This window comes from Protopterus annectens, chromosome 12.part0, assembly GCF_019279795.1.
Source record: "Protopterus annectens isolate FY-2018-M chromosome 12.part0, PAN1.0, whole genome shotgun sequence".
NCBI lineage: Eukaryota > Metazoa > Chordata > Ceratodontiformes > Protopteridae > Protopterus > Protopterus annectens.
Window position 1 is genome coordinate 1,264,059,685 of NC_056746.1, and position 26,863 is coordinate 1,264,086,547.

A 26,863-nucleotide genomic window follows, 5' to 3' on the forward strand; every position below is an offset into this window, starting at 1 on the left:
TGTGAAATTCTGAATGTTCACTGCAATACTGATCGAGAGTACAAACACATTCTGTGACCCCTGTACACAGGCTACAGGAATTTGGTACCACACCACTACAAGCCAATTAATATGTGATGTGGATATCCCACCACTGTCCACCAATTAATATGCAACGCCCCAGCACTGGCCCAGTAATCAAGGAGCCTCAATCCTCACCACTGGCAACAGTGGGGGATGTACACTCTGGGAGGATGACAAGTACATACACAGTAAAGTGCAATGTCCCTTAAGAGCACAGAAATCACAGTCAGTCTGGGGCTGGTTTCTCCATCTTTCTCCAGATCCCAATAAGACTCCCCACTTGCGCAGCTATAGGATTAAGATCTCAGCTGAGGGGCCAAGCCAAGACCTCCAGCACCCTCTCTGTCCAACCACTGCTTCGTGTCCCTGCCCAAGTAGTTGACACACACACACTTTGAGATTTAGTTTATATGCAAACACACACAGACACACCTGGGGAAGGCTGGCATAGGTTTACTAGCTATGACCCCTTCTGTCCAGACTATAAAGGTAGTTTCCACGGCTACCAACCCCTACTTATCAGCTACTCTAAGGCCCTTACCAAAGGGTGTCCAAGCTCACTGTGTAATGTTACTATTAATCCAAATGGTAGTCTGACCAAGAGCAAGACTATTTAGGAGTGTCCTGTACAGTGTCACCAAATAGATATGCAAGTACGCTAAGAGCTTAAATATGTCTGACAGGTATCAGCCACAAAGATAGGTTTAAATATATTTAATAATAATTAATAAAAGAACAGGCTAATACTCAGTACACAAACACAGTTACTTCAAAGTTCAAAATCACAGGAAGTATTTAAAACAAAATTGCAAGACCGTCTCAAATGAATAAAGAAAACATCTAAACTAATATTTACTATATTCCTAACTATATCTAAAAGAGTTAAGATGTTCTAAAAAACTTACTTACAGTGCAGATGTTTGATGATGAGTGAATGTTCTTGCTAGGTCCAAGACAAAATACAAAATGCACAGTCTCTCTCTAAGAGACTTCTTAAATTAATATCACATTTTACTGCTGGGTTAGCTTGGATGACATCACTTTTTCTCAACTGACTTCAGTTTACAGGCTAAAACAGAAACTAACAGAATTTAACATCTCAGTGTTAAAAATACATATCTCTCAGATGTTTGTAGATCTTGGAAGTCGTAAAACAATACAATGCTTTTACATTTGAAACCTAGTAATTATTTCTTTTTCAAGACATTGTGTCTGCTACTGAACTGAAACTGAGAGATAACATCTTTTGTTTATGGCCCAGCTATAAAATAACTTAACCTCAACTATTCTTAAGTTTTGCAGGTTAATCTTCTATGTCCAGTAGGGTACACTGTGGATACATTTTAGCTCAGTACATAGCGCACAGTTCTGCATAAATCATATCAATATTCACAAATGACACAGAATTATTTACAAAATTCCAGATACCTGGGCTGGCAATATTTCCCTATATCACATAGAAGACAACCAAAAACTTGTTATTTTTGTGGGAAAAGTTATCATTTAGTTAATAAGTATGACCAAAAAGATATTTATGTGGTCAGACAAGCTATAATGCAAAGAAATGTGAAGTGAAATGTAAGAAATGTGGTAATGCAAGACATTCATGGTTAAAATGTGAGGTAGAAATGCAAGAAAATGAAAATGAACACGAACATGAAAATGAAGATGAAATTACACAAGAAAAAGATTTAGAAAATGTTGTACAAGAACACACAACACAACAAGAAAAAACACAGTAATGGTATTTAAATGTAAGGGGCAAGAAAACGAGAGAGAGTGAGAGACAGAGGAAACAAGTGGAAAAGAGTCAGAGTGGCAAATAAAAAAAGGCAAGAGAAATTAAATAGAACAGAGTTAGGGAAAGAAAAAATATAAAAATATAATGGTTAAAGAAAATAAGAAAGGTAAGAAAAGTAAGGGATAAGAAAATTATTGTAATAACCGTTCTATAATGCTGAAAATATTCGCTTTGAACATGAACAGTATGAAGACTGTTAAAAGAAGAATTAATATTTTACAGTGGTGTGCTGCAGTAGATACTCAAGTAATAGTGTTAGAAGACATTAAGAATATTAAACAAAAAAGAAAGGGTGCAAACAGGAAAACTTTGGAATGGTACTAGTATCTGGAATATAGCCAAAGAAACATGCTCAGGTATATGCAGCTTATGCCAAGAAAATATAGAAATATTAGATATTACAATAGTAGAACTAGGCCAAATGACAGCAGTGGATATAAGATGGAAAAATATGTATACAGACTAATAGCTTTATATGCATATGTAACAAAAAAAGAAAGAGAAACAATGTTTAAAGTATACCTGATTATGTCTGTGTTAACGTGGATATAATAATTACAGGGTATTTTAATTGCAATTTGAGAAATAAAAGGAATAGTTGTGATGTTAAAATGATTACTGAAATTATGAAAAGTGGAAAATTATAAATATGGGAAAATAAACACTAGACTTATAAAAGAAATGAAATTAAAACAGAAATTGATTATTTTTTATATCAGAAGATCTAAAAATTACACAAAAAGGAACCAAATATACTGGGTTTCCTGGCCATGTGGTGATTTGGATAAGAATTCATGAAAATGAGGAGTATATTAAAATAGGAAAAGGTATAAAAAGAGTAAGAATCAGAAGAAATAAAATAAATATTAGAATTATGGCAATAACATATTGGTATGAGAATTTTTTATGAAAATTGGGCAATTTGGTGGATTCAAATTTAAAAAGAAATATAAAAAAAATAGAATGAACAGAAAAGAAAAGAAAAAATGGAATACAAAATATTAAGTCAAAAATATTTAAAGTTTTAAAAGAGAAGAAAAAATGTTCTATAAGAAAGAAAAAATGATATAGAATAAATCAAGATAAGGTTAATACATTATTATATAAGCAAAAACAATGTTTACAAGAAAAAGGTAGCAGCACCACACTTATGTAAGAAAGTAAAAAAAGGAAAGATAATGAGAAAAGTATAAACAAAGAAGGGAAAAGTTAAAAACAAGAAGAAATATTTGAGAATTGAAATATTCATTCGATTTATATAGTAAAAAAGAAGTTAATGCAGAACAAATTTATAATGGGGAAAATTAAACAAGAAATAATTAATATATATATATATATATATATATATATATAGAGATATATAGAGAGAGAGAGAGAGAGAGAAAATAAATATAAATGAGTTGAATGATATCTTTAAAGATATTAATATTAATTCAGCTACAGGTTTGGATGGAATCGAATATAGTATGTATAAAGAAATGTATGACTGGCAAAAAATGGTGTTTATAGAAGTAATGAATGAGTGGTTAGAAAAAGGAATTAATAATAAAGAAAATTGTACAGGTGTAGTAAAATTTATATTAAAGAAAGGAGATAAAGATGAAATAAAAAAACTGGAGACCAATTACACTGAATAACACAGACTATTTTTTTATGAGAATAGTAACAAAGATTACAACGTAAAATAGAAAGACTACATCAGAATTTGTTTGGGAGAAAAGGAAAGAGGAGTCCGTACCTATTGTGGATAATAAGTGAAGTAATTAATGTTATTAATAAAAAAGTGGAAACAAAAATCATGATGGTGATGTTAGTAAGTCATATGATAATATTCAGTATATGGGGTATTTTACAATGATATAACACAAGTGAAAAAATATTAAAGCAATTAAATCAATATATGAAAATAATTATGTGAGATTGAACATAAAAGGTTGGATTGGGTACAATTTCAAAACACATTGTGGTATAAAACAAGGATGTCCTGCAAGCAGTATTTGCTATAATCATGAACACAGTAGTAATGGAAATTAATAAAACATCAATTAAGGGAGAATATAGAACAACAGAAGAAATACTGTTGCCAATAATGTATACTTACACTGATGCTATTGTAGTAATAGCAAAAAAATAAAGCCTGGATGGAAAAACTTGAAATTGGTTTAAGCATAAATAAAGAGAAAAGTAAAGGATTTGGGTATGAAGGTATTATAGGACATGTGGAATATAATGAGAAGAGTACAGATATTTTAGGAATAGTATTTGGAAGTACAGAATGCGGATATGAATAATGGGATGACGTTATTAAAGAAATCAAAGACATGATTATATTTTGGAAGATATATAGGTTTTCATACAAGAAGACACATTCAATAAACACCATAATAACAGGTAAAATAGAGTATATATCAGATGTTTACATGATGCCAATGAAATATGAAAAAGAAGTTATGCAGATATTTTTTAAATTTATTTGGGAGTCCAGATTGAACCCATTTGAGATTGGAATTTTTGCATATGAAAAATGAACAAGGGGGATTGGAGATGATTAATCCGATCACGCATACTTAAAGAGGCTGCATGCACAAAGTACTAAAATTAATAATAAACAATAACAAAGACTTGACAGAGAATAATAATGTATTGTAAATACAGAGAAATTTGGAAAGAAATGGAAAAAATCAAAAGTAAAAGTGGTTTAATGAAAAAATGAAAGAAATTTACAGCAAAATTGTATTGTGGAAATTAAAGAATGTAATTGATAAGAACAGAAAAGAATGGCATGTTAACATTATTAGATCCTTTTATTTGTTGGCTCCATATAAAGAGTTAGAAATAGAGTAGAAGAAAGCAACAATGACAAGATTCAACAATTATAAAAAATTATAGAATGTAATGATTTTTTGTGGAGGCTGTCAACAGGAAAATTACCAGTGGGGGCGAATGTGCCATATAACAGAAACAGGACAGAATATGTAATAAATGTAAAGAACTAGAACTACATTACATGTTTTTGTTTTAATGTGAGAGAATTCAGAAAACTGTGGAAAGAAGTATGCAAACATGATTTGATTAAAACTTATTTTAAAATGTTAAACATGGACATGATAGAGTATGGGTTTTATGGGACTAGATCCCAGAATAAAGCAAAGAAAATGGACAGAATCATATTTTATGTAACACGGCTCATATGGAATGAATGACTTAATGAAATCAAATAGAATGGTAAATGCTGGACAAAATATGGTTTTGGTTGTGGGTTAAAGAGTGGGGGGATACTTAAAATGGGAATATAAATGTATTGACTGATGTTAAAAATATGTAAATATGTAATAAATATGAACTGTATATATGTACACAAATAAAAAAATACTCTTTTCTATAGGTGCCGTGGGATCTTTTACATTCACGTGAGCAACCACCAACTCAAGCAGATGGGGCTAAGGATTAACATCTCATCTGAAGGACGTCAGACTTAGGGGTACAGCACCCCCCTATGGAGAGCTGCAGTGTCAGCAATTGATCTACCTGGTATGGAAAAAGAACCCACAGCCTTCTGCACCAAACGCAAGGGTGTTATATTTTGCACCACTGCCACTATTAATGGCTTTGTCCAGATACCTTGTGCTTAGAGGTTGAGAGATATTAGTAAGCTAAGGTTAGAATACTGGAATTAGAAAATACACCAATATAGAATGGGGAGGGGATCCGACAATTCCCACATTACTGCAGTAATGAGAGATACAGACTTATTTTGCATCTTGAATGGTATTACCTAATTTTCTGGAGGTACAAAGATCCAAAAAAAGAAAAACATTATTTCCTGTCTATATCATATGATATTAAAGGAATAGTTTGTATATGTCTGAAAGCAAACACAAAATAAGAATAAATACAGAGAAAAGATACCAAAATTTTATAGTGGTTAACATCTGCCAGAATGCTGAGACGTCTAAAGGAAGAAGACAACAAGGTTAAAATCATCTGACTATGAGAGTATAGAGTATTTTAAGCAGGTTTTATCCTTGTAGCATGCCAGTAAAGACAAGCTCTACCTATAGCTAACAAAACAATCTATATTTTTCCAGTGTGGTTTTCATGTATCTCATATATTTCTTAATATAAATTCCATATAAAACTAGTATAAATTATATTGACTATCTAAAGCATGCAGTAAGCCATGCCTATACTTTAAGGATAGACTGGCATTTGCTACTTTACAAATAGAGCGCCTTTTAACATCCTCACTGTTTTTAGACCAGTGGTAAGATAGAATTAACCAATATTTCTAAGGTGTAATATACAAGTTGTTGTTGTCTTTCGGCTTCGGTAAGGGGTTGCCACAGCAGAACGCCGGTCCTCTAATGATTGGCAGTAAATTTTTTTACGAAACACATGATGCAAATTATGCATCAAAACTGAGAAACCGACATAACCTCATAGTGATGCTTATATGTAAGAACCCAACTGTAAGAAGCTTCTTACAGTGAGATTCATTTTAATCAAGCTTTACAATACCACATAGATGACAACACCAAAGAACTACATCAGAAACCTACAGAATACATGGACAGCTACAGCGCACTTCATCTTACCACACAAACAAAAGTCTGGCAGAGCAAAGTGTTAAACAGCTTTTAAAGCCATTGTTCGATAAGAATACACTTTGCTTCTGACAGCTGTTGTATGGCAGGGTGTGGTTATGTACTTATTGTAAGTTTTAAAACTGTTAGACACTGTGTTTCTACATTTCATTTACTTGTAGCACATTGAGGTAGATAATTTATTTGTAACAAATAATAATTTTATTGACTCACTGATCATAACCATTTGCTAATGTGCCATTCAAATAGATTAAAGAAATTTGCTTCACAAGTTTTGCTGTGAAGGTGAATTTTTTGACTCAATTTCTCAAACATCATTAACAATCCATTTATGACTAGTGACCCAGTACCATGCCTTATTGAACATCATTTACATGTACTATGCATCACCAATTATCATTTACATGTACTATGTGTCACAAAAGGAGATACTGCCAGCCCAGCTAGCTGGAACTTTGTAAATAATTATATGTCATTTGTGAATACCAACATGATTCATATGATTGTGTTACAAATGTATTAGAACTGTATGTTATATAAGATGGTTTGTACAGACATGTGCTGAATAGATATTTTGTAAAGTACTGAGCTTAAAGATGTAACCATAGCATGTTCTATTGGAAAAAGAACAGAAATGTACATACACTATTGTAACTGTTTAAATGTATATATTTAACAATGGAAACTGGAACACAAAGGTTAATTTCAGAAAAATAGCCGAAATTAAATTACTTTATGACAAGAGACAGTATGTTTATACTAGGGAGCGCTCGGTGTTGTTTTGAAAGAGAAATAATTACCAGGCTTGAGATGTGGAAGTGTTTTATTGTTTTAGGACTTCCAGGATCTGCCTTAGATCTAAGAAAAACCCTAACTATATATTTTCACAGGTAGAAGCTAAATGCTACCAGCTACATCAATGGTTATTTTTCACCCGGGGTAGAGTCAGATGACAAGAAATGATGTCATTCTGCAAGCTATCCCAGCAGTAATATTCGAGATATTAATTTAAGAACTCTCTGAGAGAGACTGAGCATTCTGTATTTTTCTTTCACCTGACATCAGCTGGAAGACCCACTCACCACATCTGCCTTGCTTGCTCCATAAGTTAACTAGGGTATAATAATTCTCTAGATACAGTCAGGAATATATCAAAGCATAATTCAGATGTTTTTCTTTATTTATTTGAGACTGTTCTGCAATGTTGTTTAAAATATTTCCTGTGATTTTGAACTCTGATGTTACTGTGATTATATGATGACTATTTTCTTCTTATTTTATTATACATTATTAAATATATTTAAACCTTTTATGGTGGCTGATATTTGTGAGACATATTTCAGTTCTGAGAGTACTTGCACATTTATTTGGTGACACTGTGTAGGCCACTACTAATAGCCTTGCTCTTAGTCAAACTACCATTTGTATTAACATTAACATTACACAGTAAAATTAGACACCCTTTGTTATGGGCCTTAAAGCAGCTGATAAGGAGCCGGCTGGTGGCGGTGAAAACTATCTCATAGTCTGGGCAGAAGGGGGCACAGCTAGTAAACCTGTGCCAGCCTTTACCAGTTGTGTGTGTGTGTGTGTGTGTGTGTGTGTGTATGTGTGTATATACAGTCAAACCTCAAAGTGTGTGTATCAGCTACTTGGGCAGGGACATGAAGCACTAGTTGGACAGAGAGGATGCTGGAGGTCTTGGCTTGGCCACTCAGCTGAGATCTCAACTCTATAGCTGTGCCAGTGGGGAGTCATATTGGGGATCTGGAGAAAAAGGGAGAAACCAGACCTGGACTGACTGTGGTCTCTTTGTGCTCTTACAGGAACTTGTACTTGATGCAATGAGCTGCATCTGGTAATACTGTGTGTGTACCTATCATCCTCCCAATGTATATCCCCCACTGGTGCCAGTGGTGAGGACTGAAGTTCCTTGATTACTGGGTCAGTGATGGGGCATCTCACTACACATCACCAATCATCATTTACATGTACTGTACATCTCTGAACATCATGCACATGTACTGTACACCTCCAAACATCATATACATGTACTTAATGTACCCAGAGTATCATACCCATAATATAGGAGATGGTTTTCTCCCTCCGGCCACCAATACTGGTGATAAGTAAGGATCAGCCGAGTACCAGGTCCCATGCTACCTCCAGCCAGGAAATGTAAACATTACTCAGATGTTCAGTTCCTCCCTCCTCAGCCGAACCTGTGGCATGCAACCTCTGCTACTACCTCAGACTCATCATAACGCACATGGGTGTCTTCCCCTGCATGTTAAGCACATAGCCTGGATTTAAGCTCTAGGTCTTCCCCAGCTGAAATTTAACAAGATACATAAATGTCAATAATAACACAAATTCCATTACACCATACATTAGGAGCTGGTCAGTTTGTCTTGGAATTACTTCAGCCATTCTTTGCTCCACAATCTCTTGCTGGTCTAAGTATTTGTTCAGATGCCATTTCCAAAATGCAACCATGCAGATAAAGTTTGACCAGAAGGCCATAATAACATACTTCATTGCTACATTATATATCCATTCCATTACACCATACATTCTAGGTGTCTGCTATAGAACTTAGAGTGCCTACAGTTAAAATGTCACTTCTTTGATTATTAGGACCATGTCTTGTGACATTGTGGACAGGAAGCCCACCTGACACACTACTCACTCTTTTATATTTCTTATTTGTGTATGTATCAGCACACATCTTTTATAGCTGTAACTGCCTGGCTGATGGACCATTTTATATATGTAGCAGTAATACGGCTACTAGTTAGATTTCTACTCTTATCATCCTCTGATATCAGAGTCAGATATAGTGCCGACATACTGAAACAGCACTACACTATAAAATTAATGATAAATGACATGCAACATCAGACATTCAATATAAAACACATGGATTGTTCTGCAGTGTGTGTGTGTGTATGCACGTGTGTATGTGTCCCACTAAATGTACCATATATGTCTTCATTTACTTTCATATTTTTGACACAACAATAAGTTAGGATATCTGTAATTAAGGTTAGCAGTGTTTATGCCGTTAGTCCCATAGGGCAGTTCTAAGAATATAAGTAAATAATGAGGCACGAGTAAACATGGCTCAGGTGCACAACTCTGTCCGCTGCCAGGCCTGTTGAAGTAAGTGCAATAACATGCAAAGATAAAAACAGATGGCATAAAATATGTTTTTGAATAAAAGTAGTTATTTTATTATCCTTGTAAACAACAACCTATTTTCATATCACTTGATTTTTCATGCACACATGAGAAAATTATGATTGTATATAGAACAGTATATTCTATACTCTTTATGGATTTAATGTCCCATACTATTAATTAGCTCACTCCTGTAATGGAACTGCTTCAGATTGCTTCAATGCTTCAAAGAGGCCTTAACTGGGGAAAAGTCTAGAAGTGCTTTCTGTCTTAGAGAGACAACTTGGAAAAACTACCCATGGTTGTCACATTTTGCCTGACTAAATTCCACTTCAGTAGATGAATTTGGCAACGTCAGCCCTGAAAGATGGTAGACATACAACTAGAAGTCCGAGTTGTCTGTAGACATTTGACACAGTAGCCTTAACTGAAAATACTTTGTCCTGTCTCTTCTGGTAGATATCTCTGTCTGAAATAAACTAGCAAGATAGATCTAAAACTACATTTGGAAAAGTTCCTCCCTTTGTACAGTGCTATTAACATTCTGGCCTTACCAGGTTTCTAAGTTGTACTTTATTTTATTTTACATTTGTTAACCGGGGGTGTCTGACTGAGCCGAAAAGGCCCTTTTTTAGCAGAGGCCCGGGGAGAAAAACTCCCCAAAGAAAAATTACAGACACATTTAGTTATTTAGACATGATCAATATACACAAATTACAAGATACATGTTTTTACAGTGGTATGTGGCACATAAACAGTTACAGTGGAGAGAACAAACAAAAAAATATTAATTTTAAAAATAAAGGTAATTAATAGATTCGTGGTGTACAGCTGAAATTTGGAACATAGGTAGAACACATACACAGTACACAGGTACAGTACATACATTTCAGTATTACTCACAAACGCTGGCTAATCTACAAACTATTATCAAGTGCTCTAGATTTTGTATGTATATGTTATCTGCTTTCACTAGCCAGGGGAGCAATCATGGCACTGCCAACTTTGCTTGAGATGTTGCCTGATGAGGTCTTTAAAGGAGGCTTTGGATGATGTGTTTTGAATGCTAGTAGGGACAGAGTTCCGTTTTTTAGCCACTGAACTACTATATAGCACATCTCCAAAGCTATTGTAACTGTTGATGACTTTTAATAGTAGTTTGCTTGATGATCTAAGAGGCCTTTTGGCTGAGTGATGTACTAGGTTTTTGAGAGCAGGACACTTATTGGGGAGGTAATAGATAGAATGACAGAGGCAGAGCTGATTGTAGGTTAGGAGGTTGGGCAGTTCAAGCCAGTGGAGCTGTCTAAAAGCAGTACAGTGATGAGTTCTATATGAGCAATTTGCAGCAAAGCGGGCAATTCTGTTATAGCAGGCTTACATTTTGCCTAGTTCAGTTTTGTTGAGATTAGTCAGAATGGGAGATGCATAGAATAGGGTGGATAGAAGTTGGGAGCGAGCAATGGCTGATCTTGTGTTGTTGGTAAGAAATGGTTTGATACGGTAGAGTGACCCTAGTTTGGCATGTACTTTTTAATAGCGAAGTTGAGATGACCATCAAATTTTAGGTGCGAGTCTATGGTTATTCCCAATAGCTTAGCCTGTACCACTGGAGTAATTGGAGTAGCATTTGTGGAGCAGATAGTGAGTTGACTGTTAGTGTTTTTTAGAACTGGTTATAATCATAAGCTGAGTTTTCTTTGGACTGAGGATAAGTTGGGCTTTGGTAAGGTAGTTTTCAACGTCAGAGAATGCTAGTTGAGTTGTTTGCAGGAGGGTGGGAATATTTTGTGCAGCACAGATTAAGTTAGTGTCATCTGCATACTGAATTATAGATGCTTGCTGTGTGGAGGTATGGAGGTCATTTGTGAAGACTGTGAATAGTAGTGGTCCTAACATAGAACCCTGTGGGACTCCTATAGTTATGGGCAGCTGAGGAGAGAGAGAATTTTCCCATTTCACAGCTTGGTACCGGTCAGTTAAGTAGCTTTGGAACCAGGTAAGAGTGGAATTTGATAGATGATATTGGTTTAGTTTGTTTAGCAGGATTTTGTGTGAGACTGTGTCAAATGCTTTGGACATATCCAAAAAAAAAAAAAAAAAAAGGTTGACACTTGTAGGCCTTCGTTTTTGAGACGGTTTACTGTGTCTGTGAAGCAGAGGAGGGCTGTAGTGGTATTATGGGCAGGTCTGAAACAATGCTGAGTTTGCTTTTATTCTTGACTTCAAACTTGAGAGTTTGCTTTTATTCTACCAGTCTCATAATACTTAACCGGGAAATGCAGCAGTAATCTTGGTTGTTGTTTACTCGATTCAGTGATTTATTTTCTGTTTGCATACTTCATTGAATGTATGTCTTAAGGAAAGAAACTTCAGCATGACACATATGTATATTATACAGTTGCAGTTTTCCCGTGTTAAACATTGTTTTGGTTGACAAGGGATTGGTTGACATAATTTGATTGACTCCTGTTTTGTTGACTGCAAGAATCCTACAAGAGTCAGGGCAGCTACTGCCCCCTCTGCAGGCCCCATGCTAGAGCCTTTCCTGACGTTTTGCTGCTGAGTTTAGTTTCAATGGGATGAGTTTGATATTGTAAATGTCAACAATGTGGACTGTCCGTATTTGCAAATATACTCTCTCATATATATATATATTATAAATAAATATATATGTATTATAAAGACACATATATAGAGAGAGACAGATGCACACACACATTACATAATGACAGCCGGGGGGGTATATTATATATAAACACACGCACATATATGTGTATATATTAGATTGCAGTCTTCCCTCAATGATATTCTAGCCATGATAATGACTGAAGTGACAAATGCCTCATCTTTCAGTGTGAGAAGTCCTGGCACCATTTGGCTAAAAGTTAATTCCTCTATTCATGGCTTGTTCCACATTTTTGGATGACCTGACAGTGCTATATCCAGGACTATACCATCCTGTAGGTATACCGTGTTTAATGGCCTGTCTAAATACTTGGAAAAAAAAAATCAATCAGTTTAGACATTCAGATTATCTTTTCTTGAATGCCTTTAATGTTTTGATTTCCATTTCAAGTTGAAAATAAGAAGCAGTAACAAGACACAGAAAGGAAAGGCAGGCCACAAATTTTAACTCATGAACACCTAAGTGATGTGGAATGTCACACCTTTAGCAGCCTACACGCATCCTTACATTCTAAAGCACTTTCAGAAAAATCAACTTATAAAACACAACAGAAAGAAATGTAAATATTCTATGAACAACACAAGCTATTAAAATGGTACATAACATCAGTGTTATCAGTGAGGAGTCTTCTTTGTCTTGATAATAGTCATCACAGTGACCATCTTTACATCAATAATATATTATCAGACATACAAACCCAAAATTATATTTTTCTTAAATGTTTCACAACTAAATTGTCATAACTGTTGACAAAAAACATCTAGGTTTACTTTTGTTAGTCGCGCATATGCTTTCATGTGACAGCAAAAAGTTCTTTGTTGCGTGCATGCTTAAATGAGATATTCACAGAAATATTAAAAATTATATTTATTTGTATAATTAACAATATTAATAACCCTGAATATATCTAAAGGTCTAATGTTTCTTCTGATGTCATTCAATAGTTTATAGGTCACCCAGTTATAGAAATATTAAGTACATATGGAAATATTTCATACTTTCATAATTACTAGCAAACAACTACCGATTTCTCCATAATTATTAGCAAACAACTACCGATTTCTCCAGTATAGCAGACTGTACTTGCACATAGACAATGTAATTTTCATTACCCCACCAGGGCATTTCGTACCATGCCCTTCAATAACATGCAAGTCTCTCAGTTATGAACATATGAATCATAAAGGGAAAATCAGCTGTTAATTTCTACACTGCAGGACATCTGAAATTAACAATCTTGGTATTATTTTGTTAAATACACCTTGCACTTTTTAATACTGGCTATAATTAAATTGGTGACTTATTAAGTTAAGGAAACAGACCCAAAAAATGTCTGGACGCCAGAAGGAGCTATGGGCATTAACTGGAAGAATACAAAAACGCTTGTTAATTTCCTGAGGCAACTGCCACACAAACTTGAGAATTTCCTCTTCACTAAACTAAAGTTTTGCATTTTTAATTCAACCTGCACAATAATTAAACCACGTCTCCAGACCTGCTAAAAATTCTCTACGTTAGTACATTCAGTGGTTTTGTTATTTTTCTTATTAATGTTATTATTCATTTTTTTTCTCTAAAAGCATGCTGACGAGTACTGGTGCAAAAAATGAATTCATGAGCCTTTGAAAATCCGTTTAGCATATGCCAGTTAACATTCCCTTGGAATTCCATATTCCATTTTTTGTGGATAAATCTTAATTTCATCCAACGAAGCAATGGACTCTGGCACATATAAAAAAAATTAACAAAAACAAGGAGTGCAGCATTTGCTTTTATTAATACAGACACACAGTGAAAAAAACTTAGTACCATTTAGGTTATATTACATCTAAACAGTCACATTTCCCTCCCTAGTTATTCTCTTGTTTACTAATTAAAATGCAAATACAATTATGTAAGCAGAAAAAAAAGAAACTTGGATGCAAAAAGTCCAAAATCACACATACATAATTGGAAATTATTTGGCTTATTAAAGTATAGGTAAATTTAAAAATGAGGCACACAAATATGGTATTAGTTCATTACAAGACAGAATGTGACACAGTCATGGCCAAAAAGGGTCTATCAACCAATCGTCATTCCTAATTACCAAACCACAATAAATAAATAAATAAATAAATTCAGGAAGGGGAAATTTACAAAGTGAACTTGAAGTAGAAATACTCAGAATTACCTGCTCCTCTAAAACTGGTGACATAATGACATTCTTAAATTTGATTCAGGATAACAATTATTACAAGTTCACCTATGAACAAGAGTATCATCTGCAATACTGATAACAAGGGAGGAGAAAAAGGCAAGGGTGTAGTCAGGCATATGCAAAGTACACCATACCATATACTGTTTTGTTGAGAATAAATTATTTTTCTATTTTGTTGTAAGCCCAGGTTGAGCCTGAAAATAGTCCAGAGGCATCAGTGTTCTACCCCAGTTAACAAACTGAAATAAATAAATAAACATGCACAATGGAATTTGCAAGAATTTAAATCTTACCAAGGTCCAGGCATATTTACTACACTTTTCTTCTGTTATATATTCTGTTAAACAGCCCCCCTCCCTTTAGACTGGTCCTTTATTTTGGTTTTGTATGTAATCCTTAGTGCCCCCTCCTCATAATGAAAAGCTGTGTTGTCTAAATAACATGTAGTGTCTGGAGTGAGGGGAGGGGCTACCTTTGGAAGTCGGTACTCAATCCCCCCTTAATGTAGACACATTTATCTTTCTCAGGGTCAGTGTGTTAGCATTTTGGGGACTTCTAGCACATGTCAGGTTGGGGGCCCCTAGGCACTGCAGTGAAAGTATCACCCTGTCACGGTCATCCCTCCTAAGCAACATTTTAATCTATGCTGCAGAGTTTCATGAGTATTATGCATAGACTGAATTGTACTACCACACTATGTTGGCCCATCTCACAGAGGGACATTCATAATTACTGGTGTTTACTTGCAACAATGATACATTGTAGCAACTCTTTGTACAGGACAAGTGAATTGGTGCCATATGCATTGCCTACTATCCCCCCAACACACACACACACACACACACACACACACACACTCTCTCTCTCAAGTGCTCTCCCCATCTCAGGCTCCCCACACCATGCACATTACTTTTTTTGTTTGTTTCCTCAAACGTTGTCCTACTCAACAGCTTCTTCAAGAAACCATAGGTTTCTATATAATCAGAAATCCATTTTATTTTTTTTTACACAACCCTTTCATCCAATAATGGTCTGAACAGAAATTATGACTAAGGAAAGGAATTCAGTGTTGCTGTTCAACTGTAATTTTTCTCGAATCCTTTCAACACAAAGAACACAAATACCAGCTCAGCAATACAGGCAATGAACCAAAAAAGGATATTTTAACTTCAACAGCCCATTTACACGTACAGAAAACCAAGAAGTTAATTTATTTTTTGTTTCAATAATAAGGTTTTAAAAATTAAGTGCTTTCATCCTTATAGGTTAGGACTTCTTCTGAATGAACAGTCCATAATTAATTCACAGCTTAAATGAAAAAAAAAACGTAGTCACATCCAAACCAACCTATCATAATTAAAGTTACAGATTAAACAATGATTATTCACACAAACACTTTGAATAATGAATGATAAATAGGGAGTCTCAACAAAAATAACTTAAAGGGGCAAAGGCCCTAATTAATGAAACATTGTTGTATAAAATGTCACAATTAAAAAGAAATTATAAAGTAATATTATTAATTACTGAACTATTTGTGCCCCAGTGTATGCTAATATGGTTATGTTCATCTGAGAGAACAGGCTCCTTTTTAATTCCAAATTCCAGAACTGTTGGGATATGTTCATTTCCTGGATGATATCTTGCATTGTGGAAGAGTTCAACTGGTGACTTCAGAAAATCAGTGGTAAAATTTATATAATCATAATTTTTTTTTAGGTTTACTCCCAAACTTTCTTCTGTGAGTATAAATTACTTAGATGTTTTGATCAGCAGACAAGCTGAAGGCAAAGGACTTTCATCTAATACATATAAGAAGCCAACCGTTTGTAGCTCCTGCTTTAATAGTGGTCATACTCTTCGTCAGAAAAGGGATTTGGTAAAAGGAAAATTCTTGAGGCTGGCAAGAATGGTTTTGGATGATTCAGAATTCAAGACCCAATGTGATATTCTTGCCAATATATTTCACAAGAGAGGTTATCCACACAAAATTGTCAGTGAGTTGAGATCTGAGGTCAAGAATGGTATGCATGGTAGGTTTAAAGTACTGATTGGTGAAGACTTTATGAACATTGACAATTGGAATATTTTGAACATTACTGAAACAAATAACAGGGCTTTTAATTCACCCTTTGTTTTAAAGTATTTTCCTGATTGCTTTAATATTAGGAGGATTATCAAAAAGAGCTGGGGTATTTTCAGTTTTGATCAGGACATTTTGAGCTCCCTTAGTAGTTACCCACAAATTGTTTACAAGACAGTTTATAATTTGAATAACAGTTTCAAAAGTAATAATAAGAATTTATTAAATTTAACTATGGATACTATGTCTAGTTATAATATGAACAAACGTGGGCATTGTAATCAATGTGGTCATATCCTGGTAAGGAACACTATTAAGATCTGTGAAAATAATGTTATGTTAGCTAAAAATGCTAACTGTACATCCTAAGGGGTGGTGCACATTGGTTTGTGTGCTGACTTTTATGTTGGGAAAACTGAAAGGTGATTAAATACAAGGATTTATGAGCACTTTTATGACATTAGAAAGTGCAATGACAATAACACTCTATATAAACATGTTAAGTCATTTCCGAATCACAACAACTTTAAATTTGTCATCTTAGAACAGGTTCCCATTAATACATGGGGTGGTCCATGGGAAACTATTGCAGAATACAAGGAATTACAGTGGCAGTTAAAGTTAAATGCTGACAAACCTGGGCTGAATGATAATATTTCAATTAATACTGTGTTAAAGCTGAAGGCAGCTATATTATAATTTCCTAAATTTCTTATAGATATTTTATTAAATTTAAAGTATACATACACTTTTTATTATTTTTCTATTTTTAACAGTTTTTAATAAGAGCTTATTCAGTTATCAATATTTTTATTGGACTTTTTTTTAGATCTATTCTATGCTCAATAATTAATATTACTTTATAATTTCTTTTTTGTGTAATTTTGTATAAGAATGGTTCTTAGTTTCATTATTTAAGGTCTAGGCCCTTTAAGTTTTTTTGTTGAGACTCCTTATTTATCACTCATTATTCTAAGTGTTTGTGTGAATATTCATTATGTTTAATATGTAACTTTAATTATGACAGGTTGGATTGGGTGTTTTTTTCACTTAAACAGTGAATAAATTGTAGACTTTTAATTCTGAAGAAGTCCTAACCTGTAAGGATGAAAGCACTTAATGTATTTTTGTTTCAATAATAAAGTTTTAAAAATTGACTTCTTGGTATTCTGTGCAGGTAAACGGGCTATTGTGGTTAGCAGATCCTTTTTTGCTTCATCCTTTCAACACACCCTTTCTGACCAAGACAGCACAGTAGTACCCACTTAGGAAATAACGCAATTAAACCAAGGTCCACAGAAGCCTTAGGGATATAAATGCTCTGGGATGCATTTTAAATAATTTTTCTAACATTTTAATCCAAACGTGGCCTGAACAAAAATAATGAGTAAGAAAAGAATTTTGGTGTTATTTTTTTCTTTCAAGGAAGACGTAAGTTGTTCCCCGGGCTTATTGCTCAAAGATGATAAAAACAGTAGCTCACAATTAAATTAACAAGACAATTGTGTGGATACACAAATCCTGCCTACATCCCTACCCACCTCCACCCGTGAAAAAAAGACAATCACTGCCTGTCATACCTCTCAACCCCTTAATGTAAGAATTCTAAACAAAGCCTATAATAATAGGGGTACAATGGCCCAAAAATAGGGACAGATTTTAAACATTTTTCTTGATAACTTTGAAAGCTGCTAGAATAACATGATTTGTGTTAGTATGCATTTTCTGAGCATATGAAGTCTGAAACTTGTATGTGTGTCAATATTTAGTAATTTCAATCCTCCTTCACAAATTTTAAGAGAAACAGACCAACAATATGAGACTAAATCTGGATATTCTGTGAAACTCTGGACAATTGAGAGGCATGTTGCCTGTGCATCCCTCTGATGTTAGACAGGCATGTATTTCAGGTGCCTGCTGTCATACATATACATAGCATGCCTCATCCATCCTCACCCCCTACCACACAAAAGCAGACACCTGTGTACTGTGTAAATGCCTGACAATTGACTGCAAGGAAGCTGATAAAGTAATGATGACATAATGTATTCCACTTTGTTGCTCCAAGGCAGTACACTGCCTCTCTACTAGCTATAGCAGCCTTCTCTGTACACCTTAAGAGGTCTGTGAGAAACGTACAAGAAACGATGGTCACACTATCCTAGAAACACAAGGTATAAAGACCTTCTATGCACATCTCGAACGTTTGATTGTGATGAAAATTAAACAAGTAATGACCACATAATCCCCAGCCTCCCCTACAACCTTCAGCAACCGTATGTATACACTTCTGAGCAGGGCTAGTTTTAGAATGGGTTCTGTTGAGGGCAGAGGTTTGCACTAAGTTCATCCATTTATACAGTCTGAGTGTGGAGCCAAAAGACTCCTAGAAGCACCAAGTGTCTGAATGTTCTGTGATGTATTTTATGCCTTACTTTTGAAATATAATTACTTAACTATATATTTTTACTGCAACTCAGAAGAGTTATGTACGAGTCCAGCATTATTGCATGTATGTGTACGCAGATAAAAATCAGTAATTTTTTTTATATATGCAACCAGCAGCAGCTTTTATTGGGCCCCTGTCCCAGTCAAGGATGATTGTGGGCCCAACAGCCATGAATGTTACAGGTGCCTAAAGGTAGCTGTGATGTTTGCTTTAATGAGATGTCTACCAGAAGGATTTAATTAAGTCCAGGGCACTATATCAGTGGTAAAACATTTAATGAAATTGTGAAGCCTATAACTTAACAAAACACTGTTACTATAACCAGAGCTATATATATATATCACCTTTAAATTCAAATTAAGAGTTATTATTTCTTATCTGGTTTATTAAGTACAGAAGACTGCTGTACTAGCTTTTATTGATTTGACAAACATGATACAAAATTGGATAACTTTCTGTGATTGGGCTCATCCAGGTCCCAGAGGCCCCCCCATTGTCCATAGGATTTGTTGGTGCCTAAAGCTGGCTTTTATCTTTCTTTCTTCCCTTACTTTGTGTGGTGAAAGCCATGTAAAGGCTGTATATGGAATACCTTTCTTTGTTTTCATCTGTCACATGAAGTCTACAGTTCTTCTAGGTGGGATCTGTATTCTTCTACCTCTTCAGAGATTTAATTGTTAACACACCTGAATTACCTTAAGAGGATATTATTTATTGTGTTTCCAAATTACATGTCTGCTTATCGTCTTCTTATTTCGGTTAGAACTCATAACATGTTCTAACAGTGTGTAAAAGGTCATGTATACCTTTAATTAGCTTTGCAGTTTTAGAAGATTTCTGTAAGGTTATATGCAATTTATGGTTGGAGTTACAGCTCACTGGCTGAGACAATGTGCTATCTACTTGCTGTAGATCTGGACTTGATTCCCTTAACCTAAATTTAAATACTGTACAGCTTTAAGCCAAATCACACAAAAGACCAAAGCTTCTTGGTCATCCCACAAAACACGCACTTGCATCTAAATGACGGACAAACATTAAAAATATATTGTCAAAAACAGGCTGTCAGCACTGTAATTGACAAACATTAAGGATGAGTTCCATTGTCCTGTGTAAATATAGCTCAACTCAACCAAAAAGATTTCAGCAATGCAAGATGAGGCTATCCAGGAAACTCACTAAAACAAATAAAATTGAAAAGAAATAGATGCAAGTATATACATCCAGAACAAAAGCCTATGTTGAAAACAGGTGGGGGGACATCTACTAGATTAAAATGTGCACCACTCCTACTTTAAGATATAATTTTATGCAAGTGCATAAAATATTCTTTTCAGTTATTACTTACTGTATTTTGTAGGTACAGTAAGTACATAACTGAAAAGAATATTTTATGCAAGTTCATAGAATTATATCTTAAAATAAGAGTGGTGCACATTTTAATCTAGTAGATGTCCCCAAGCCGCAGTGGTGCAGCGGTAGCGTTGTCGCCTCACAGCAGGGGGTTCTCCCATTCGATTCTCGGCTGGGGCGCCTTCTGTGTGGAGTCTTCATGTCCTCCCTACGGTCGAGTGGCGTTTGAAAGGCATGCGTGAATGGATGTGCCTTCTTTGAAGGTTTGGTGTCGGGCTGGCACCTCGACACCGTAAAAATCTGCCAGTCATTAGCGGACTGGAGTTCCGCTGTGGTGACCCCCAACTGGGAAAAGCCAAAAGAAGAACAACTTACTGTATTTTGCAGGTATGCATATTTGAAAAAATGTATTTTTATATTCTGTTTTATGTGCTTCTAAATGTTATATGTGTGTGTGTGTAATATATATATATATATATATATATATATATATATATATATATATATACACACACACACACACACACACACACACACACACATACATACATACGTACACAAACATACGTGTGTGTGTGTATATATATATATATATATATATATATATGTATGTATACATACATACATATGTATATGTGTATGGGTCTACTTCACTTCACTGAAAGCTCATTTCACTGAAACTCATTTGACTGAGGAGACTTGCCTGAAAGCTCACTTCAGTGAAAACTCATTTGACTGAAACTTATTTTGTTGAAACGTATATGCCCTTTTCCCCATTGTAGTGCAATCCTGGAGTTAGTATATATAGTAAGGGGGGTGTGGGGGGAGCACATAGGGTATATATTGTCTTCTAAAAAGAGTTATTCATTGGAGTTGTAAGTATCCACGTATACAGTTTAAAATGTATAAAATAGGTGGGGGGCTATGCCTCCCATACCCCTCCTTACTATATATATATATATATATATATATATATATATATATATATATATATATATATATATATATATATACACACACACATACTAACTCCAGGATCACACCACAATGGAGAAAAGGGCATATACCTTTCAACAAAATGAGCTTTCAGTGAAGTGAGCTTTCAGTCAAGTGTGCTCAGTCAAATGAGTTTCAGTGAAATGAACTTTCAATGAGGTGAAGTAGACCCATCTACACACACACACATATATATATATATATATATATATATATATATATATATATATATATATATATATATACACACACACACACATATATATACATATATATATATATATACACATACATACATACATACATACACACACACACAGACACACACACTTGACTGCAATCTTGTTAACTGAGGTGACCATTTTGACTTTAACATAAAAATACAGTACAATTACATGCACTGGGCCAGTGTTTAACAAATCTTCTGTAATATGGACTCTAGATTAATGTCACTGAAAGCAGTAAAAGCCTTGGGTAAAGAGTGCTGCTCTTTGTGAAGCTCCCACAATGAATTCAAGACACTGGCATGGCACGTACGTTGCATAAATGGTTAATTATTGTGATGAATTCAAGACACTGGCATGGCACGTACGTTGCATAAATGGTTAATTATTGTGATGAATTCAAGACACTGGCATGGCACGTACGTTGCATAAACAAGACACTGGCATGGCACGTACGTTGCATAAATGGCTAATTATTGTGTACAAGATGATCACTGCTGAAGGCAACACTCTTCAGCTTGGAACAGTACTGGGGAAGCAGCAACATTACTTGTGTACCGAAGACAGCTAGGAGGAGAATGACACCGTTATATGTTACACATTAACTGACAATAAGAAACAGCAAAGAAAATTGAATCATTGTAGAGCACGGAGCAAAGGAAGGAAGGAGGAATAGTGAAAACTATGCACTGGAATGGGGTTATGAGCTTGCCAATAAGAGATTTTCCTACATAAACGTAGTGGAATGACACCATAAGTCTTGTTAACATTGTGACCAGTGTGAAGGTGTTACCAGACATATAGGAAATATATTCATATTGGTAATGTGTATTAATATTAAGTCATTATAAAAGATAAACAAATGCGTATTAAAGGCACCCAAATCATGTTGTAAGTTAAACATTTACTACAACTTGTGGATGTCTGGGACTGCCTAACATTACTGATTTACAAAATCTAAAAGGAACAGCAGTTTTCCCATTTCTTTTCGTAAGCAGTCAAAAGAGAAAAAAAAATCCCACAACACATCTAAAATGTGTTCACTGTGAACATCTCTACAATGTATTCTCTGTGAATATCCTCACTTCAGCGCCGACTAATCAGATCAGTTACCCAAATGGCCAATTAAATATTCTGGCTAGTAAGATAAAAATAAACATTACAACACTGTCAAGTACTGGTAGATGAAAAATAAATTCTCCATCGGCTCTCATCACAAAAGGAGATGAACACTGGCACACAAGGTTGGGGGGTAGTACATGAAAGGACCATACCTTTCAGTTGTCACAAAATTAAAATGGTCCCTCAAAAAATTGTGATTCTTGTAACAAAACACTGACTGACTATTTATGTATTTATTTGTTCATATTTGTTTACTGGGTTAGAGTGCTAATCAAAACAATATATTGCAAGCTCACTACAGTTTGTACTGAGACAACATATCAGTTTAGTTTAAACAAGTACTGTAAGATAAAGTACAAAGGCACATAACAAATATAAAAGTACAATATGATTTTGCATTGCAATGAACAAGTATGTTGACCAAAACAGGATGAATAAAGTAAAATAAAAACAGTTAATTAAGTCTATATACATATTTACAGGGTGATTCCTAGGTTGTGAGTATTACTGTAGTGTGTTTAATTACTAGATATTTTGTCTTTTAAATGGTGTGAGGTGCTGAACATCCACAACCATGTGGGGCTGAGCCTTACTGATTGGCTCAATTTTATTTACTTATCTGTATTTCTTTATCAGAATAGGATACTCTCATATGGACGTTTTTCAGGTGACAGCCAGGAGCACTGTCGTGTACAGTGACTTGCTTAAAGCCACACAGTAGGCAAATCGAGGCTGTGGAAATCGAACTCTGGACTATAAAGAGCATTTCAATAACGCTTCAAGCCTTCGTCTTCTGATTTAACTGGCATACTCATTAAATATGGGCAGGCATTACAATTACAGACTTTTTGTTCTTTACAAGAGCTGCATTTTATAGTAATACTCTTTATTCTAACAACTTTGTATGTGTGCAGTATCAATATATAAACAGTACCACTGATTTTTGACCTTAGTCCCTTACTATTTTGGTCTTTATCAATGATTCTACAAGGGAAAAGACGGAGAGTTATGACAGAGAAGCATATGGTCTACTCTCCTTTTTCTTCGGCAGGATTCAGAGGGGATCCTGTCTCACTGGCAGCACTTTTGACGTTTGAGGTGATTCATGATGCAGGACACCAGGTCACTCCGGTGCAGCACAAGGGATGTCTTCACTCCAAAGTGGATCCACCAAATATCCAGACCTTCTGGAAAAGAAAAAAATGTCTTTCCTCGTAGAAGAGATGGAAAATACAAGACATCAACACAAACTGGACTAAGCCTGCAAACGTTGCACAATTGTGCTAAGAGAGAGTCAATTGAGAGATGAGGCTAGAAAAACGTTGAACTGAGAGATTATGAGTAAGTGAACCACCCAAAAAATAAAATCCTGTCAGCAGCATTAAGACTTTTTTTTAGAATATCCCTCAGAAATATTGTGGCTTACTAAAGCCAAAATGTGTTGCCAACTGTTTAATGCCAACAACACAGGAGCATTCATAACTAGATGGGGCTGTTAATTTAAAAACCTTTCAGTACAGAGTAAAGAGCAAAAACTGCAAATGGTATTGGTGTTTATTAAATAGGTAAGGAGCAGCATTCTGGGAGATATGTACATTTTTAAATTTGAAGTGAAGCGAAAGGGCAAGAGATAATACCAACCACGCTGAGAGTGCAAAATTGAATTTCCTCGCTACTATGCTACAGTCAGGTACTATTAATTTAACCCTAGGAATGACATTTATGTTTTACCAGCATTTTTGTTTCAAATTACAGAACAGAAAACATGGGGTACAGGGAGTCATTTAATCAGGATTGTACTCAAAGAATCGGAGTTCCAGAATCATGGACAAATGTAGAAATAATCAGGGACACTTTTTTAAATATCAGTACTATTTAACATGAAAAGATGGCAAAATAAGGGAATGTGAATTACAATCATACCTCTCAACTTCTTAGAACAAGAAATCTGGACAAAACCATAAATAAAAGTGGGACAATTTTTAAATATTGCTCTTACAAGCTTAGAACGTTGATAGAATAACTGGTTTCGCATTAGCATAGATTTTTCTGAAGGGTGTGAAGTCTGAAACTCAATTGTCTGTCATAATTTTCTAACTTCATTCTAATGATTTGCAATTAATTTGTCAGAAAACCATGATTTTTATGAAAAACAGACCAAAAATACGAGGCAAAAATATGTACAGTTGAGAGGTCTGATAAGTAAAAGAAGTCTATAACTCTAATGTTATTATTTATCACATTTTCTCACTAAATCGCCAATTTTAGGTGGAATTAGGAGGGGACGAACAAAATGCTGACACAAAATCAGGGACAGCTGAGATGTATGCGCATCAGTTAGCCTAGATCACCTGGATTTCACACCCCCTAAGAGCTCAGTTAACAGTATAAAACCCTTCATAAGAAAAGCTGCATACAAGGCTCTGTAGAGGACAGGTTATTTATTTTCTAAGCGTTTACAAAACCCGTCTCACCTGTATCCGGTTCACCTAAGAAGGCATCTTCCTCCTTGCGTGCCCGAAGCACCGTGTCACTGGACACGGCGTCCTCCTCTGGCAACCGCGGAAAGCTGGTGATACTCATATAATCCACGGGTGAATAGGCTCCCAGATTTGTCTCTTGGCTCACCTCCTTCTCTGCCATATTTTACTACTGTTTTGTGTACTGAGATCTAACACACTAGTACAGTCATACACCTGCAGCACTTCAGATTTCCGGGGCTGGAAGAAAAGAACGCAAGCACGCTGGCCTTAACCTGCAAAAACAGAGGCTGGAATAACCGGCTGGTAAGGTCAGTTGTAGGCAGCTACCAGTCCAGAAATGAGAATCACCACGCCAGCAACTCCGAGTGTTATTTCTCAAGCCAAGGAAACAAAATGTCATTCCCTTTTCACACCAGCATCCTCCATGAAGGCATCATCACACGTAGCAATTCCAAATCACTAGAACTGACGCACCAGAGCAATTTATAAAATATTATAATTCCATAACGTGCCACTTACATTCCAGAAAATCTAGAGCACCTTTTCAGATTCCAGATTTGTAATGCTCTGGAAATACTAAACGCAATCTACGCCTCAGTGCCTGTCATTCACGTTATAAGAAATTAAGAATAAGTGGCTGTCAACAGCTTCAGCTCTTCACAGCAAATTAATTGGCTTCCAAGCAGCTTTATAATGCATGATGCAGTTTCTAGAGTCCTCTTGTGATTTTGCATGCCAAGGTGGTGTGTGGTTGCAGTATTGTGGAAAGGAATGCGTAGCTCCTCGGTAATTCATTAACGCTACAGAAGCAGAGCTTTAGATTTGCAAACAAGCCAATGGAAAAACGCATGCAGATAATCAGAAAGGTCTAACACAAAACCACAGCATAACCGCCTTATTCAGTACCAACACATTACAACCTGTTTTGGAGTATAAATTGATTAGAATGCAACCACAATGCACAGGGTCTAGCAAACGCACCAAGCTACACTGTAACCACTTCAACGTATTCAGGATCTGCATGACATCACTTGGAAAAAAATGTCATTCTCTTAAAGGGGAAGAAGCGAAGCTACCAGATAAAGTGATTATGTTACGTCATCACCTGGTACCATTAAGTGATTTTTGAATTAGGACAAATCTTTATAATTAATAGGTTGTATGTTAAAATACTAAACTGGGTAGGTAGTATGTTCAAAGAAAAACTCCACTAAATTGGTTGTACTGGCCTTGTGGCGTACTTGTTAAAGTGGTGCTTTTACTGACCACAAGTGACTTCAAGGAAGGGCATACCACTCAAACTCCCAACATTGAAAATCATTGCACAGGCCTTTAGAAATCATAGCAGAGGGTCAGAAAGAACATTTTCTTATTTTTCACAACTGAATGTCTATATATAGGAAACTCTATACAGTTGGTGATGGGGAATCTTTGTAAAGGCTTAGTTTATTTATTTAATAATCTAAACACCCATAAACAGTTCTAACTTTATGAGAAACACCAGTAAATCTGGGAGGAGCAAGGCTAAATCTGAGGGCCAATATCATAGTGCTATCCCTAAATCATAGCAATTGACAGGTATGAAGAAAGTTACCCAAGAATTAAAGCAATTTACA

General features: G+C 35.2%; 1 protein-coding gene across 1 annotated transcript in view; it reads right to left on the reverse strand.

Annotated features, from left to right (window-relative positions):
* The window catches only part of GGT7 (gamma-glutamyltransferase 7), a 590,994-nt gene extending 564,731 nt beyond the window's left edge, over positions 1–26,263 (reverse strand). Inside the window, exon 1 of the mRNA XM_044090287.1 lies at positions 25,239–26,263. Within this exon, the coding sequence (XP_043946222.1) occupies positions 25,239–25,407 (169 nt within the window). The 5' untranslated portion in view covers positions 25,408–26,263. The remainder of the gene's footprint in view (positions 1–25,238) is intronic.
* Positions 26,264–26,863: the final 600 nt, after the last annotated feature.